At 35.7% G+C, this 19,260-nt stretch overlaps 1 protein-coding gene across 2 annotated transcripts in view; it reads right to left on the minus strand.

Moving 5' to 3' along the window:
- ccbe1 (collagen and calcium binding EGF domains 1) overlaps positions 1-19,260 on the minus strand; it is a 108,661-nt gene that overhangs the window by 45,497 nt on the left and 43,904 nt on the right. For both annotated transcript variants that reach the window (XM_056447185.1, XM_056447186.1), the window contains exons 3-4: positions 1,253-1,305; positions 311-445 (exon numbers count right to left, since the gene is read on the minus strand). In XM_056447185.1, the coding sequence (XP_056303160.1) occupies positions 311-445; positions 1,253-1,305 (188 nt within the window). The remainder of the gene's footprint in view (positions 1-310; positions 446-1,252; positions 1,306-19,260) is intronic.

Consider the following 19,260-nt stretch of genomic DNA (forward strand, 5'->3'; position numbering starts at 1 on the left):
ATATTTGTCAAGTTAAATAGAAATTGGGGAAAAAATAAGCAGGGGGCTAATAATATAATAATGTGTGTATATTTATATGTATATATGTATATATGAGTGCAAAATAAATACTGTATATATATATATATATATATATATATATATATATATATATATATATATATATATATATATATATATATATATATATATATATATATATATATATATATATATAGTATTTATTTTGCACTCAGTCATCTGCATGTGATCATATACAAATAGACACTCTTTTCTGAATATCTTTTTATAAATATAATCAAAAACTTACCTAGGCAGTACGGTTTCTCCCTGTTTCTGTGTCGTTCCCGGTCATATCGATACCCATCATAACAGGTGCAAACAACCCGACCGAAATGATCTGTACACTGCTGTTCACACGGGGCGCCGGCACACACGTCATAATCTAAATACAAACACAACAGCTAACAATGACAAGACAGAATAGCAAACTAACCACACTTTAAAACATAACCCACATTATAATCTGTATTTCCAAAAACCATATGCAAATGTGCTGCTACTTCAAACCTCAGAATTGCATTATAATAGTAAAAACAAAAACACTGCGGTCTGAGAAGCACCACAAGTTCCAGTTCAAGAATCCTCGCATCTTTTCATTATTCCACGATTCCTCTTGAAATAGCCAAACAGGCCCAGCATGAAGCGCTGTGTGAGTCAGAGAAATATGTGTCCATTTTCAACCGGTGCTTTATGTGTTACTCATCAGCGCAGTGGGGGCAGGTGAGGACACAAACAGCACAGAAACAGAGGAAAAAAAGAAACTTCCAGAAAGTTTCTCAATGCGGCAGGGTGAACCGCAGAATGCAGACTATATAATTGCTTGACAGTTACGAGTAAAAACTTGTTAGTGGTTTGAACCCCTCAATCGAAGATGGAGAAGTATATTACAGCATTGGTAAGCTAATATATATACGGGCCTGTTCCCACTATAAAAATACACACACAGTAATCAAGCAATTGTTTTTGGTGTGGGGAAACCATGCCAAGCTCTTTAAAGGTGTGCTGGAAATGTTAAAACAACATTAAGAGCCCTAGCTGGTTTGGGGCCAGCAGGAATGATTTTGTTTAGAACACTAATGGGAGACGAGGGAAAACACGTCCAGAAATATCAGCACAAATTCAACCCAGAGGAGTCTAATCTGGGTAAAGGAGAGCAAGAGAGAGAGAGAAAGAGAGACAGCGATCTTACCTTCTGGAATACACTGTCCCAGGACAAACTTGAAACCTTCACAGCACTTCTTTCTGAAATTGAAGAAAGCTACATTTGTAAATCTTCTTCAAAACTGGTTAAAGCTCACATTGTGTTAGATTGTTGTGGATGCTTTTCTAGAACTCCTACACTATAAACCTGCGGTTCTGGTTCCCAACCTTTTTAAACTTGCGGTCCACTAAACCAAACACATGTGTTTCTACGGCCCACAGCAGTGTTAACTGTCCTTATTGAATAAATTCTCTCAGGCTGGCACTTTTTTCAGGAAATGGAAATCCCAAAATCCAGGCATTTGCCATAAGCAGGTATTGAGCATCAGTGTGGCAAAGTAGAGTGGGTTTAGATTAGACCTGCACAGCACAAATTCTTCTGCAATATTGAAGCTTTCCCCCACTCCTGTGCAACATTTGTGTTAGATTTGAGCAAATACAATGTGACCTTGTGGATTGTAACTATATGTTGAAGTCTGACCTGTAACTTATAACTCAAAATCACTTGAGAGTGGATGAAAACACCCCCAACGGCACACAAGGGTTAGTTTACCATGCTTTAAAAAGTACATTGTAGATAAATAATTTGATTATTTCATATACCAGCAATCATTTAAACTGTTAAACAATTCTAAGTGTGATGTACTTAATGCGCTCAGCCAGACAAAAGCATCACCATGTAGAAACAGGGAACTGTATATGGCGAGTATATGGTATATGGTAAGTTTAGCTTTCCATCATTGTTGCCATTATGAGTTACATAAATACTAATGTATTTGCTTTTTGTATTTATTTTTCCACATGTCCATTTTGCAGGAGTCCCAAAGACTATTTTAAACACTCACAATCCGCACAAACATGAGTATCTTAACGCCCTCACCATCATTCACCTATCAAATCTTGTCCTGTTTGCATTGGGTTCTGTGGGACACAGCACTCCTGTGCTAGAGGGTTTTGGGTGGTTGCTAGGTATCTGCTATGAAGTCTTGGTGGATCTCAAGCAGCACCTTTGTTCAGAAGTCAGTGCATTGATTAGCCATTTTAAGTGCTGTATCAATTGCAAAATTCTTTCAGTGCACCGAATAGTCCCACGATGCACCGTGAAAATCAGGGCGCATCGATACGCACTATGCGCGTATCGGAAGTACAAGATATGAATCATATAACCCAAATCATCAAAAGTAATGACAAACTAAAGGCGTTTTTCTAGCAAACACTTAAAATTCTTTAATGATTTAAATGGTTGCTGGTATATAAAACGATCAAATTATTTAGCTATAATGTACTTTTAGAAACATGGTGGAATTAACCCTTGTGTGCTGCTCAGGATGTTTTCATCCACTCTGGGGTGATTTTGAGTTTTAATTTGGCCACAACTTTCTCTGTGTTTCAGCAAATGAAATGATTTTTGGTGAAAAATCTTATTTTGACACATATTTTGGGAAAATGCTTTGAAAATGTTAAAAAATTCAACAATAAACCCTGCCTTCTATGTGGAGTATAGTGTGTGTGTCTGTGTGTGTGTGTGTGTGTGTGTGTGTGAGAGAGTGAGACCTTTTCACACTTATCTTGATATGTCTGAGAAAATCAAAATAAGCAGCTCAGCTCTCAGAACATAGTAAACATAGTAAGTGTATTTATGCACTCACACTATAATCTGCTGTTTTACTTCACAGAACTCCTTAAAAAAGCCAGAAACATTTTTTGCACAGGCGTATCTAAAGGGTTAATGCAGCAAACTGATGATCAACAGTAAAAACTACAAATTTGTACCTCTTGCCAACAGGGAAAACCACCAACAATCAAAAATGCATGATTATATGCTGTCATGGCTTTGCAATCAAAAAGTGTCATTATAAATGGAAGTCAATGGGGCAAAAACAGCCATGAACATAACGAAAGGCTAGTCAATTTGAACAGTACACAAGGGTTAACACAGTATGTGAAAATTATTAGTTCTGCTGTTAGGGAGTTGTTAGAGATACTAGGGTGGTTGTTGGGAAGCTGCAGCAGAGTCCTGGTAAGAGTTCTCATGTTTTAGGAAAAATACAAGCATCTTTTATGCGACACGTGTAAATTACAAAATTCGATTGACTTCAGTTAGTCTATTGTCTTGAGTGAGTGCAAAAGAATGAATTAGTGTGAATGGAGATTGCTTTGAGAATTTAAAAATTGCTTTTTGAAAATGGCCCCAGAAAAGTTTTACATTTTGATTGTAAAGATTTTTATTCGATGGATCAAAACAAATCTTCAACAAGCTTGAATAACAATAATACAAAAGGACTGGAACCATTCATGCACATAAGTTCAATAATACTCTGGCTGTTGCAACATAGGCTCATTCTGAAAATGTAGTCTTATATACATTTCTGGAGATATTATGTAGCCAGAGTTATGCATTGCTGCATTTAGTCTTTAAAACGAATGCTACGGGCGGTATGACACTGTTCCTTTTCGCATTTACCAGCTGACCGCTCACCTCCATATGTACAGCTTTCCCACTATTACCAGTTTGTCCATTAGCTCGACATGTACAGTATGTCGGCGGACTTGAGACGCAGAGAGAAATTGAACACGACAACGGGGTTCGAGTCAGATGAAGAACGGTTCCAGAAATCGGGTAAAACATAGAACAGAAGCCAAAAAATAAAATAAACAAGTAAATAACAGGGTGAGAATGTGGTAAAATCTGAAAACGTTGCAAAAATCAGGCGAGGGCTTTTCTTTTTTTGGATTGCTTTTTAAAACTGTCGGTTGGGTTTAGGGAAGGAGGAGGGTAGATCAGACGATTAGTCAGTCGACATCGGCCTCTGGTGGATTTAAGCAAGAGCAGCAGGCGCAAATGGCATTCGCAAGAGAAATATGGGATCTCAAAGGCATACACAGTGGCTTCAGGTGTATTAGCGAAAACAAAAACTGCAAAGAATGTACCTCCTGGGATGTATTTGGCCCTCTCCAATAATGTATATAGCGTATATATATATATAATATATATATATATATATATATATATATATATATATATATATATATATATATATATATATATATATATATATATATATATATATATATATATATATATATATATATATATATAAATGTATATAATATATTTATAAATGTATATAATGTATATGTATACAACATTTTCAGAATGAGCCTGGGTTGGGCTTATGGGTTTGTTCAGCCCCTTACTAAACATGTGCAATAATAGTACTGTCTGCATAAGAAACTCCAAGGAAAAGACAGAATAAGGGCTTCAATCCAGTCTGAAAGAAACTAGCATGAATTATTAATGTGCATCAGTGTCTCCCTTTCTGTTTTAGCAATTTTCCTAAATACAACTTAATGTGAAATCCATGTCCGCGATACGAGAAGAGTTTTATTTTTTATCTTGAGGGTGATGGAAAATGCACCTCCAAGGTAAGAGAATAATATTCCCTTAAAACTTCTCCCTCTCCAAGTGATCGCTGTGATTCGACAAATGACAAGGGAACGACTCACAAGTGCTAACAGTAATGATTCATTTCAGCACTATGCTAAAATGAGTCCCAAATGTTTCAATGCAAAAAATAAAATAAAAATCAACAAAGAGGAATGGAATTTGAATATTAAGTAATGGCAATATTCTTTCCAACAGTATTACTCACAAAAATTGTTGAGCTGTTTAGTCTAGTCTGCCAGAGTAAGCTCCGTGGGTCTAATCTGGAACCAAATTGATCAACAGTGTTTAAACGATGCTTATTAAAAACTATATCAGCACGTAAAACATTTAAAAGCATTGGTTTATTGTTAAAAAGAACATAAACAGCTAATATATTTCTACACAATCATGTTTACAGCCACATACAGTACAGGGTCTAAGGGCTATACTACAAGCTGGTATGGTTTGAATCATGGGAGCCATTTAGGTGGTCTGATTCACACAGGAAAAACTTTATTGGATTGTTTGATGTGCGAGATGAAAATATCGGGAACCACAATTGCTTTTAAATCTCTCTCTCTCTCACACACAAACCTAAACATAGTAAACCCTGCCAGTATTAAAGGGGCACCATCTATATCTTGACGTGCTGCAAAAATAATACATACACACACACATAATTATAGACTTGTAGCCATCTGAAATTCCTATACGGAAATGACACAGCAAAATGTAAATATTGAATATTTTGAATAAGAAGTGGAAAGAAATTGCTGAGAATTAAAAAACAATCATAAACCACATCTTGGCGTTGAACTTAATAGACTTGAACTCCATTAGCCTGCAGTCTTTCCACATCACACCATTTTTTGTTTAATGCATGTTGCCCAGAACTAATGGAGTTTGTTTGGGGTTTACTTCAAGATGTAGAATTTTCCCATGAAAACTATAATCTGTAGCATTCAGGCTACACTGAAAATGACGTTTACATGGACATCAGTAATCAAATCATTTGCCTTAATCTGATTTAGACAATAATACGATTAAGGTGTTAACATGAGTTGCTTTTTGAATGTTCCTTTCATGATCCCGTTTTACATGTTAATATCGATTAATGTCACCATGCTATCCTTCCTCTGGAGTTTCATGTAATTTCGGGTATTTCATTTAAAATTTTTTAACTTTAACTGCAGTTCGGCAGTTGCACTTTCATTTAGGAACATTTTATTCATGGCCCCTATGACAAACTGAGGTATTGGATGCGAGCACAAAGTAGGGACTGGAGGAAGAGTGTTGTTATTAATGGATTTTGATGCCACACGCTGAATAGAAGAAAAAAAAAACTCTGCATTTCGCGGTGTGTGTGTGTGTGTGTGTGTGTGTGTGTGTGTGTATGTGTGTGTGTGTCTGTGGTGCTTTACTGACTTAGGTGCAGAGAATAGTGTCAAACAGCCATGTGTGTATGCACTATCCTGTTGCAAAACATGGTGAAAAGACCTACATGACTAATAGTTTGATTGCAGTGTTTACATGTCTGTACTGCACTTCAATAATGCCACAAAAATTGGCATACTCCACATGTCTTAATCCAATTTCTGTTTAGTTCGACCTTAATCGGATTAATCAAAAGTTGCTGTTTACATGGTAGACTCTTAATCAGAGTATTGTCTTAATCGCATTTAAATTGCATTATTGGTGTCTATGTAAACATACTTAATGACTCTAGGTGTTTATTTAGGCTTCAATTATGATGGTTGAACTGAAAGACCAAGACGCCAAAGGAGAACATCTAAAATTTATGATTCAACAGAATAACTTAACCATGATGACATTTTAATCTTTCTATAATGTCACCAGGAGAAACCTTTAGTTTTTAAGTGTCTTTAAAGTAAAACCTTTTATGGAATCAGGAATATGATACGAGGCTATCAGCATCGATGAGCTTTTGAAATTCTGATGCAACAGACTAACATTTAAAAGGACTGTGATGTGAAAATGTAATCTATTAAAGCTATTACCCAATAGAATAATATATGTCAGAACTATTTTGATATAACAGAACAATCTAAAGGTCTCGTGAAGTGCTTTGAAATGTGCATTTCTATCTGATGTTAGACATAATCTTAACTGAAACATGACAGGAGGGTGGGACATAGAGTAGCTCCTCTACTTTTTAAAAAAGCATTTGTTTTTAACACAGCTACAGTAGGCCAGTGAGAGTGGTTGAGCTCAAGCGAATCAAATGAAAAGTATCTTAAAGTGGGCGGGTTTATATCTTCTAAAGGCAAATTTTGTCAATGTAAACAAAGATATCTAATTTTGTACCACGTATTCTGAAGACTAAAATAATGATACTAACATCTAAAAAAACAACATTATTTTAATTTCATGGGACCTTTAATATTCTTATGATGTAAATTTTTAGGTTTCCAAAATAATTTCTTCTTTTTATTAAGGAATCTGTAAAGTTTAGAAGCAAGATCAAGATTTTTATCTTATAAAAACTATTTTCAAAGTCCAAACATTGTACATTTAGTGTGTCATTATACACTGTCAAAAAATCCGTAGTTTTACGGAAAGAAAACGTAAAATAACGTCCGAGAAATTACAGAAATTTACCGTAAAATAACGGACATTAAATTACAGAAATTTCTTTACATTTAAATTTCTGTAATTTAACCTCTGTTATTTTAGAGTAAATTTCTGTAATTTAACAGCCGTTATCACCCTAGCTGCCGGAAATAAACAGTAAAATTACGGATTTTTTTTTACAGTGTATGTTAAATGCAATTACAAACCTTTTGATGAAACAAATGAAAGTATGACTGAAAACGGAAGTGGTACAAAGCTTAGTGGCAAAGTTCATTTAAATATAATGTAACAAATTAAAATGTACAATTTTAAGGGGGGCCGTCGTGATCCATTAACACAATCTTTTTACATCTTTTAATATGGGCTCAAATGGCTCTAAATATGCCTCACAAATTGTATGGTATATTAACTATGGTTACACTGAATGACATTGTAGTGGATGTCTTCAGCAAATCTAGTATAAAATGAATAATAGCAAAACTGTAATATGCATTAATGACGAATTTTACCTTTTTGTTTATATAAAAAAACAGCGGAGTTCACTCAAAAATGAAAACTTCCTCTTCATTTATTTCCCCTCATGTGGTTTTAAACATTTAAGACTTTTTTTCTTCTGTTGAAAACAAAAGAAGATATTTTGAAAAATGTTGGTGGCAGGCACATTTTTCAAAATATCTTCTTTTGTGTTCAACAGAATACAAAAACTCAAATAAGTGATGACACCTATTGATGGCAGAATTCATTTTTAACTATCCCTTTAACTTATATTCTGAATTCAAGAAGGCCTATTCTAATAACATAGAGCAATAAAATCAACTTTGCAGCACCTCATAAGCACCATAACTCACATTTATATGATGAAAAACAGCATAAACGGAAAGAGTCTAGAGGGAGGAAGCGCTGAGAAGTGGAAGAGATGGGCAGAAGAGGCACAAATCTCCTGCTGTTGGAGGCGATGATGGGTATGAGAGCAGAACGAGGTGGAGGTGATTTTCACACTTCGCCGCATGCTTGCAGTCATGTACAAACACAGACACTCAGGGGGTCATATTCACTCTACCAACCTAAACCACACTAGGATATGCACACCGCTATTGAAACATAAACAACACATGGCATGTTCCAGCATATGCGAATGAGATCTGTTTAATTTCTCAAACGTTTTTCCAGACACCAGTGAGATTTAAAGAGAGGTTATTTTATGTTATATGAGTTTGTTTATAGAATAGACTATATGATAAACAGGCCCTGGTGTTTAATAAAATACATTATTTTTCACATACAGTATATTACTGCATTACTTTTATATCCAGTCTGTGAAATGTTCTTATTTGCACACTGAAAAAATACTTCTGCAAAACTGATGCAAACCATTTATATGGGCTGGATTTAAACAAACAAAATAAATGTAGTAATGTTTAACTTAATTTGTTTGCTTAAACTCAGCCCAAATCAATTGTTTGCAAACACTTACCTTAAAAAGATTTGGTAAATCTAAAAACTAAGCTTCTTCTCCCAAAAAACACAGAGTGCTCTGATTGGCCAGCTGGCCCTGTGGATTGTGATTGGCCAAACACCTTAAGCTTGTAATAGAAATGTAATGTAATGTACATAAACATCAATATCAAATTTATACACTGAAAAAAGAACGATTTTCGCTGGTTGTTGAAACTTCTCATTCAAAATGAGCTGAAACAAAATTCAAACGTTTTTTTGGACTGCTTATTTGTTTTATGGTCAATACACTTAAACTTGTAAAAAAAAGTTAACTTAATTTTGTGTTGAGTTATTGTCAAACAAAGTATTGATTGAGAAATTTATTAAATTTTTCAGTTAAAGTTTAATCCACAAAGTATTTTAAATAAACGCGATTTGACATTTGTCCTAAATAAACCGTGCTCTTTCTGTGGTTCCAGTTGCCTCAACTACTGTATTTTCCGCACCATAAGGTACACCGGATTATAAGACGCAGTCTCAATGACGAACCTATTTCTGTACTTAACCCATACATAAGGCGCATTATATTATAAAGCGCATGCTAAAACATCAACAAAAAAGGTAACGCAGGCAAAACAGTGAGCTTAGTTGAACTTTATTCTACCATTTAACAATACACTCACATTATTTTTTTAATCAATCTTCTCCCACAAATCCATCAAAGTCATCATCTTCTGCGTCTGAATTGAACAGCTGGGCAATTTCGCCATCAAACATGCCGGGTTACCTCTCATCATTGTCGAAGTCAGTCTTGTTGCCAGGTGGCTGTTCAGCAATGATTCGCGAAAGCTCAGACAATAGTTAAAGCACATCTTAGCTGCCTACCAGTCTTAGTAAAGGTATGTTCGCCGTCTGTTATCCATTGCTCCCATACCACTCGCACTTCATTTTAAACGCCCTGTTTACACCAATGCACAGCGTTTGGAGTTCTTTTGTTAAATCGCTGCCAGCGTATGTAGCGTACGCATTACGTCCCTGTGTCGGCGGGAAATGCTCCGACAGTCAATCAAGTGAAGCGCTTAAAGTCGCACAACAACATTTTTACAGATTTTGAAACTCAGTGCACACACAAGGCACACTGAATTATTGACAAAATATTAGGCTTTTAGGTACACCCATAATATGGAAAATATGGTAACTTGAAATAATGAGATTTAAATGAGTGGAAATGTGCGTCAAACCAACAATAAAAGCTCTCTCTTCCATGTTAAAACAGGTTTTTAATTCTAATCATCTATTTTAGAAATGGATTCTATTTCTGCAATGCCGTGGCTGGAACAACAGCACACTATATGACAATGTTCACCTCATGTGCTGATATTGGTTTATCATTGTTAATTGTTACCACTTTGAGGTTATTTTATGAGGTTATAATATTATTTCACATGACATTTACTGCCAATCCGAAAATAAATAAATAAATAAAATAACTAGCAAATAGTTTTAAATTCATGAAACTGTGACTCGGTGCAAACCATCAACATAAGTCACTTGACATCTACAGTACTTTTAATAATGTTATAGAGTTTTAATATGAATTAATCAGATTATAAATCTAACCATTTCGCTGAAAGTGCCGTATGGTGCACTTCTAAATGCTTAATTTACTTATATTTGTATTAGTGTAACACATCACTACCTTGGAAAAAAATGATCTTATCAGACAGGCACTAGAATTCATAGGGAGGCTGTTTGGCAGTGATATTGTAAAAAAAATTAATTAACAAAAACTAGATTGAGATTTATAAGATTAGTGGCTGTCAAAGAATTCTCAAGTACATTACTGCAGGCTCAAAATCAATCAGACCTTCCACACACACTTTAAAAAATTATATGATCAAATAGTAATATGTTTTTAGTGCATTGTAACTTATTAAAGTAAGTTAACCATGTTCTAAATAATTTTATAAGTTACAAAAGCTGTTTTAAGTCAGTTTAATATAATGTAATTTCAAAGGACTTACATTTTTAAGCTGAATCAAATTAAACTTATAAGGCAAACCAGTATTTTTTATACAGTGTAGACACAAACACTACGACTGCAAGGACGAAGGTTTGGATACATGAAGATCCAAAAGAGGAAACAAAACCTGCTTTTCTGGGAATGCTGACACCAAAGCCACCACGATCCTCCTCAAATACACAATCTCAGATATGTCCCTATCTTAACAAACATACAACACTCAAAGAGAAAAAAAAAAAAAAAAAGCGCACAGAGAGAAAAGCCAGAACTGACCCCGGACCTGTGTCTGCCAGGGCAAGCTTTGCAAAAATATTTTTTAAAGCTTTGTTTATTGATTCTCTGAGCTGTTTACGCTTCAGTTTCTATCCATCTGGTGCCTTTACAAGTATTTGAGAGTCTGACTTTTCATTTAACTTTACAGACACTCAAATAAAACACAAACTTGATTTGGATTTCTTTCTTTTATATTTTAATCATATCATGTTTATGTACCCTTTAATTAGAGGTTACTTCGAAAATATCTTGCCTGTTACATGATATCAAGAACGCAAATATCAACAAATGATATCTGGACTGCATAAAAGTATTTATTAGGGCATGGATCATTAATATGAATAATTATACAGGCTTAATGGACAGGAGAACATGTTATCCAGCTGGAGCAAATCCCATAAGGATCTAAACAGGGCCAGAAATGTTCAGACATGAAATCAAACTATGTATACATCTCACAATACAAAACTATGTAAATACACAAAACTTCACAAAGAGCTAGAATATCTTGCCATGAGTGACCCCAGATGTTCCATTCTGACGTCTTATGTAGACTGCGGCTACTTATATCGATTCATATTATCTGTGTGACATGGTGTTATTTTAATCTCAGAAGCTTGAAAGCACAAAACCTTTCATGAGCTGTGCTGTGCAAGTGCGTGCTGTTTCTTAATAGACTACACTCTGCAAGCGAACAGAATTTGTTTTTAACTAAAAGGTAAGGTCATTGGCATTAAAGTTTGGAATTTATTATCGCTCTCCATATGTGTGTTTTTCAGTGTTGTTAAAGTCTGATATAGTCCAGAATCTCCAAAATCAGTTTCCTGATCATCATTTATCATGAATGGACCTCTGTGATACACTTCAGTGCATGCATATGCTTCTTGCCAAAGGTTTTGTTTTATTTGTTACAAGCTATATTAAAAAAAGCAAGTTGTGCCAAAAAATACTCGTTTTATTTTATTTGAAGTAAATTAAGGGCATCATTCATACATACATACATACATACAAGTACGTTGATTTTGTTATTTTTTGTAGATAAAAAAAGCATAGGATAGTTTATACATGCAATTTTAGTTTAGTTTAAAGCTTTATTAATCCCAATGAGGCAACTCATTCTGATATGGTATGTTGCTTCACATATAACAAAAATGGCACATTTAACATATTAAATACCAACAATTAACATCAAGTACACAAACAAAAACAGAGACAAAAATAATAAATATTAATAAGAACAATAAATAAACCATCAATTAACTAGATTTATTACATAGTCAAATAGCTTCAGGCACAAAAGTAAATTTTTTACAATTTGTAGAACATCTAATTGTCTTTAGACATCAGCTGAGGGTTATCTATTCAAAATAATAGTTTACAGCCACGGTCACACTGCACTTTTCTCCCCATAGACTTCCATTCACACGCACGTGAATGCGGCAGACCAGAAACGCAAGGTCGTTCAACAAGTTTCGCATTTTGCTGCATTTGAAAGTTCAAATTTGGTGAACTCTGACCTGCGAAATCGCATCACGTGATTGAATGAGACCAATAGAAGATCAAAACGTGACCTCTCTGTAGAGAAATTTAAGATATGGAGCAATCGCTCGTTTTTTATCAACGTCTAATCATATTGGTTTATCCTGCCCCCTTTTGCAGTGCCGTATGACAGAATTTCTCAAGCATAAACTCTCGTGTGACCAAGGCTTAACTTGGGGTGTGTGCTGTCTCCTATTATTTTATATGCCATCCTCAACACCCGCTGTTCATAATAGGATGCAAGACTTTGCAGGGAAACTCCCGGAATTATTATTATTTTTGAATATAAATTAACAATACCTTGAAGACGGTTCTTGTTCTTTATAGACAGTGAGGAAAAATAATAGCTCTCTCAACATTAAACAAGTTGAGTTTCCACAATAAAAACAATCTCTGATGAGCGGATTTAATAATTGTATGGATGTTTTGATCAAATTTCAAACTGTTGTCAATGATTGTTCAAATTGGGACACACTTTTAAATGACAAAAATCCAATATCAGAAACCTTTAGAGGTTTTTGTTGGAATGAAGTTTGAGCTTTTTAAAGAAAAAAAAAAAAAGTACAAGTATTTATTATAATAAACTTGCAAAAACTACCCAAAAGCTTAAAGGTGCAGTATGTAAGCTTGACACCCAGTGGTTGAACAGGTATTGCACTCCTGGATCAAAACACATGCAAGCGCAGGTTGCCAGATTGACGAAATAACAGAAATGTGCCTAACCAGAGCCTAAAGGCTGATTTAAGTTGTGTTCTAAAAAAAAGCAAAGACACGTGATAGAAGGAACTTTTTCCATATTTTATATTTATATTTTAGAAATGGCTTCTATTTCTCACAGGTGAACAACCAGATAAACTGACAATGTTTACCTTGGGTACACCTCATGTGCTTTATTCATTGTTAAATGCTAATAATGTCAGTTTAAATGCCATTTTACATCACATTTATTGCCATACTACTGAAAGCAGCAGCAGATAGTTCACCTCAGATCTTGAAAAGAAAATGAACTGTTTGAAATTAACCTTTAGAACTGTGAAATAATGCAAACCAGCACAGTGATTCAGCATCTACATTTAATAATGTTAAAGAGGTTTAATATGCATTAATTAGATTATAAACCTTACCATTTTGTTGCAGTGCTTAAGTGCACTATTCTGTGCTTCTGAATGGCTGTACTTAAGCAATTGGGCTGTTTGCACCAGACGCAACATGACAGAATGTTATCACTGCAAATCTCCTCACGTAGCGTGTTGTTTATATCTGTTATGTTTATATTATTTGCCAATTAATAAATCACCTCATGTGGAACTCCCATTTCGGAGACTACAACTGTCCACCGAAGGTCACATTTCGGTCGCGAGCGCATACTTTGAGAGCCTTCCTGACTGAATGAATCAAACAGGTGGTTTTTCACCAAGGCAACCCTGGGTGCTGAAATATATTTGGCTATACTAGCATAGGCCGGGTTAAAGGAACCAAAACAAAGATAGCCGTTCCAGCACGTAACTTGCATTTTCAAAGCAGAATATCTGACTTCAGCATTGTTTTTCAGATAAACAAGAATGTTCACTTAGCATGTTTCTTAAATATCTGCAAACATATTAAGGTAATTTTATGCTTTAGAAGAGTCAAAAACTTACATACAGCACCTTTAATAAAACAACAACAATAGCAGCAACAAGAAAAACACATCTACATTGAAACTGATGTCACCGTTTTAACCCAGTTTTCTCATTTTACCAATAATTTAACAACAATTTGAGTGAAAAATATTTCAATTAAATTCTGCATTATTATTTTTAAGTGAACAGATGTTTCGTGCAGAGCATTATTGCTCCAGAATGCCATGTCACTGTAGGCTGTTATATCATTTACTGTTTAACATTCTCTAGGGGCCAGATTGCAATGATAAGCTCCAAATGAAGAGCGCAGGAGGATGTGGCCAATTGTGATGTAGTCCGATTACTCTGATGATGTGCACGTCTCGAGAGAAGGGCATCCAGATGTGAACCCAACCTCAGGAGGGTTTAAATCGGGATGAAATGGATTAGTTCAGGTTGAGTCAACTAGACGTCTAACCAAATCCATGTTATGTAAGAAAAAATAAGAAATGCACAAAAATTACATGCAAAAACGGATTTAATAGAGATCTTTGTAAGTGACTGGATCTTTTAGTTCATACAACATCCTGAATAACATAAATCCGACATTATTTCCAAACATTTCAGTATTGAAAGAGCAGGTGCATTTACTAGCGGATGAACAAATTAAAAGCTTAGTTATTCTGCCATGTTATAATGGCTTAAACCACTTAAAAAAACTAACTGGGAGTTTTACTTAAAGACTTACTAGCATGAAGGAAATGTCTACTTTTTCTTCAGCCTCTGCTAAATGATCGCTTAAAATCCTGTGAATTAGCAGAGGGATTGCAGGACCATGTCCAAACAAAAACAGGTGCATTAACAGTGAGTCACGTTCACTTTTAAACAGAGTTTTTACTTGACCTGTCAGATGTTATTAGCGGGTATACGGTAGCACCTGTGCTTTCACAATGTTGTGTTTATTTCATTTCCCACGCTGATGGAGATCCAGTTACCAGGAGAAAATCAGGTCTGGATTAGCGTGACCTCAGTCCCACTCGCCGGGCTCTGAGAGATCTCTAATTACCTTATAAACAAACAGAATGGAGACCTGGAGTAAACACAGCGACAGTGCAGAACACCGAGGAAATAACATTACATACATGGGCTGCAAAAAGCCTATCAGTTCAACTAAATTATTTTCTTTTTTAAAACAGGCTGTTAATAAATTTCCTTTTTAAAAATATTTTAATTTATACATTTTCTTTTATACAAATGATAACAAAAACATTTTTAAATAAATAAATAAAAAGAAAAAAAGGTATCTGCAGATTTCTAAGAGTTTCAAGACCTTTTTAATACCACACAGAATTCAATTTAGGACCAATTAATTTTATAGTACAGAATTTGCAAAAAAAAAAAAAACATGCAGCACAATTAATGAGCATCTTTAACACGGTTATAAAGTGTGAAAAACCTCAAAACACTATTATTATTATTATTATTATTATTATTATTATTATTATTAATTCATTCAATTTTTTTCGGCTTGGTCCCTTTAATAATCTGGGGTTGCCACAGCGGAATGAACCGCCAACTTATACAGCACATGTTTTTACGCAGTGGATGCACTTCCAGCTGCAACCTAACACTGTGTGCCAGAGTGTGTGGGTGTTTCCCCACTCACATACATTATGACCAATTTAGTTTATTCAATTCACCTATATCACATGTCTTTGGACTATGAGGGAAAGCGGAGCACCCAGAGGAAACCCACGCAAACACTGGGAGAACATGCAAACTCCACACAAATGCCAACTGACCCAACCGGGTCTCGAACCAGCACCTTCTTGCTGTGAGGCGATTGTGCTACCCACTGCGCCACCATGCCACCCCTATTATTACTATTATTATTAATAAAAAAATAATAATAATACAATAACAACTACAACAACAACAACAACAATAATAATAATAATAATAATAATAATAATATTGGGCAACACGGTGGCTCAGTGGTTAGCAATGTCACCTCAAAGCAAAAAGATCGATGTTCGAGTCCCGACTGTGTCATTTGGCATTTCTGTGTGGAGTTTGCATGTTCTACCCTTGTTAGTGTGGGTTTCCTCCAGGTGCAACGGTTTCCCGCACAGCCCAAAGACATGCGGTATAGGTGAATTGAATTAGCTATATTGAATGTAGTGTATGAGTGTGGATGTTTCCCAGTACTGGGTTGCAGTTGGAAGGGCATCTGCTGTGTAAAACATATTCTGGATAAGTTGGCGGTTGATTCCGCTGTGGCGACCCCTGATGAATAAAGGGACTAAGCCAAAGAAAAATGAATCACCAGAATCCAGTGCTTCATTTGTGAATAGTGAGGTCCCGTAACAGACAAAAGTGAAGAGCAGGGAGGTTTGTCACGGATGAAAGTAAAGAGGGTTGCGGAGTTGCGGAAAAAAGTGAAAGTGAACAGCGGATGGGGAGGAGGGCAGTTTAGGAGGCGGGGATCAGTAAAATGAGGTGTCAAATCAGATTTCAGAGGTGCCGGCACAAATTAAGCCCTGCCAGAATCCCTATTATACAATACCATCATGATATACTTGTGAAATTTTTCTTGACTTTGAAGCAGGCAGGAACCATTGCGGTCTATGGAGGATGAGGGAGCTCTCAGATTTCACCTAAAATATCTTCATTTGTGTTCTGAAGACAAACGAAGGTCTCAGGGGGTTGGAACCACATAAGGGGGAATAATTCACAAGATCATTTTAATTTTTGGGTGAACTACCCCTTTAAAGAGACGCACATAAAACAGCATGTTTTTGCTTCCACTCAAAATGAGGCATTTACGACATAGTATAATCAATGACCCATGAGGTATTTCAAGCTCAAACTTCACTTTCTGGGGAAACCTGATACATACATCCTACATTTTTTGTAAGAAAAAGACCACAATTTGTCTTCTCCGGGAGGTTATTTCAAAAGCTCTAATGAATTACGCACAATAAATTCAGGAATGCGAATTACATGTATTGTTACCACTTCAATTCAGTGAAAACTTAAGAACTTGACCTTGATGTACTCAGTATTTAATATTTCACAGATAAACATCCAGCCAAGAACAGCACAAAGAGCCATCGACGGAAAAAGAGCACAACAAAAATCTCAATTTCCTTCATAATTAAAAACCCACATAATTGGCCAGAAGCCCGAGCCATTAGCAGCATGCGTATTACTTCATGAATTTCCTCTCTTCCCTTTTCCCTCAACAGCTGGAACCTGTAAATTACACAGGCCTCCATTAACGTTTGACGATATATAATGAGTGTATAACTCAGCGCAGATTATGAGTACGTGTGTGGCTGTTTGAAGTTTCACTGTTACACATGTAAGGGTCTTATTAGAGCGTCGAACTCATTGTGTCTCATACTGTAAGTCAGTAAACGCCGCCCTGAAACACCAGGTCTCTGAAAGCTGATTTGATCTTTTTTGCGTCCACGTTCAGGGGGGTCTCATTTTTCTGACGCAAAGGGCCACTTCACCTTCTCTGCTTTAATGCTTTGAAGAATCTTGATAATGTGGCACAGATCAAGAGCTTGAAAAACACACACAGACCAAAAAAACTGCATTCCTGCACACCGGCCCCAGATGTGGTTCCTCATTTTTTTTTCTTGTCTTTTCTCACTGTATCACCACCCACAGGTTTTTTATGAGAGTGGGGAGTCCATTTGTGCATGGTTAACCTACCGGACTGAAGTTTTTTTCTTTTCTCCCTAATCGTTAACGTTCACATTAAATCACAGAAGTGCTGGTGCTTGTTCAGGTGTAACGGCTTGGAATCGGGCCTGACAGAACCAGCTTGCCAATGTAAAGATCTGCCTGTCAGCTTTTTCAGACGTGGAAAGGTGATGAGGAACTGAAATGAGTTCTGATTGATGGTGTAATGGGCATCTGGACGGTCAGGAAACTCGATGCTGGCATGGGCACCATGTAATCCGGTTATAATCTGAGAGTTTTTCCATTTAATATGCTGATTATAGTCATTCATATGTAAAACAATTCATAAAAAGTTTAAGTTGAGCTTGAAAATGTATTACAAATTGAAGCTGATGAACAATGAGCAATTGTGTTATTTTATATATACAAAGTTAATTACAAATTAGTTAATTAAAGTTAATGAGGTGGGAAATACAATTAAAAACGAAACAAATACCATTAAATAACATAAAAATTATGTTTCTTAAATTCTTGTTAAAGTTGATAATATTGCAGTATTACTTTTAACTTTTAACACGGGAACTACTAAAAATCTATAACTACTAGAATCATCATAGCGGTCATTCTGACTGTTCTCATATAAGACGTCATATTGTCACGTCATATTTACATTCAAAGCTTCTATTCAGATATTAAATTAAGCTTTGAATGTCTGTCGTCATGTTTAATTAGGGCTTTATCATAAAAATATGATCTTTTTGATAATTTTCCTCATTTATTTTCCTTCTGCTTAGTCCCTTTATTCATCAGGGATTCACAGTGGAATGAACCGCTAACTTATCCAGCAAATGTTTTACACAGCGGATGCCCTTCCAGCAGCGACCCAGTATTAGGAGACACCCATACACACTCATTCACACACATACACTACAGCCAATTTAGCTTATTCAATTCACCTATAGCGCATGTCTTTGGACTTTTGGGGGAAACCGGAGCACCTGGAGGAAACCAACGCCAACACGGGGAGAACATGCAAACTCCACACAGAAATGACAACTGGACCATCCAGGACTCGAACCAGCGACAGTTGGGGACAGTTAGGTGACAGTGTTAACCACTGAGCCACTGTGTCGCCCATCGTTTTGGTAATACAGCGTATAAATGAATAGTAAGGCTACGTTAGACCACCCGTGAATGTGCTTTTTTGCTGTCTGTTTTAAAAGAAACCAGAAAGTGGCAACAGAAAGTTTTGTTACTGTTTAAACTCACAAGTAGCAGACACTGAATTGCATGCATTAAGTTTGATCGCTAAGGTGATTTTGTCATTTTGCAATTTTAATAAAATACCAATGTTAGAAGTAAATATATATACAAACTAATTTTAGGTAAAAACCGGCAGCTGTGGTTTCCAG

The sequence above is a fragment of the Danio aesculapii genome, chromosome 21 (assembly GCF_903798145.1).
Source record: "Danio aesculapii chromosome 21, fDanAes4.1, whole genome shotgun sequence".
NCBI classification, from domain to species: domain Eukaryota; kingdom Metazoa; phylum Chordata; class Actinopteri; order Cypriniformes; family Danionidae; genus Danio; species Danio aesculapii.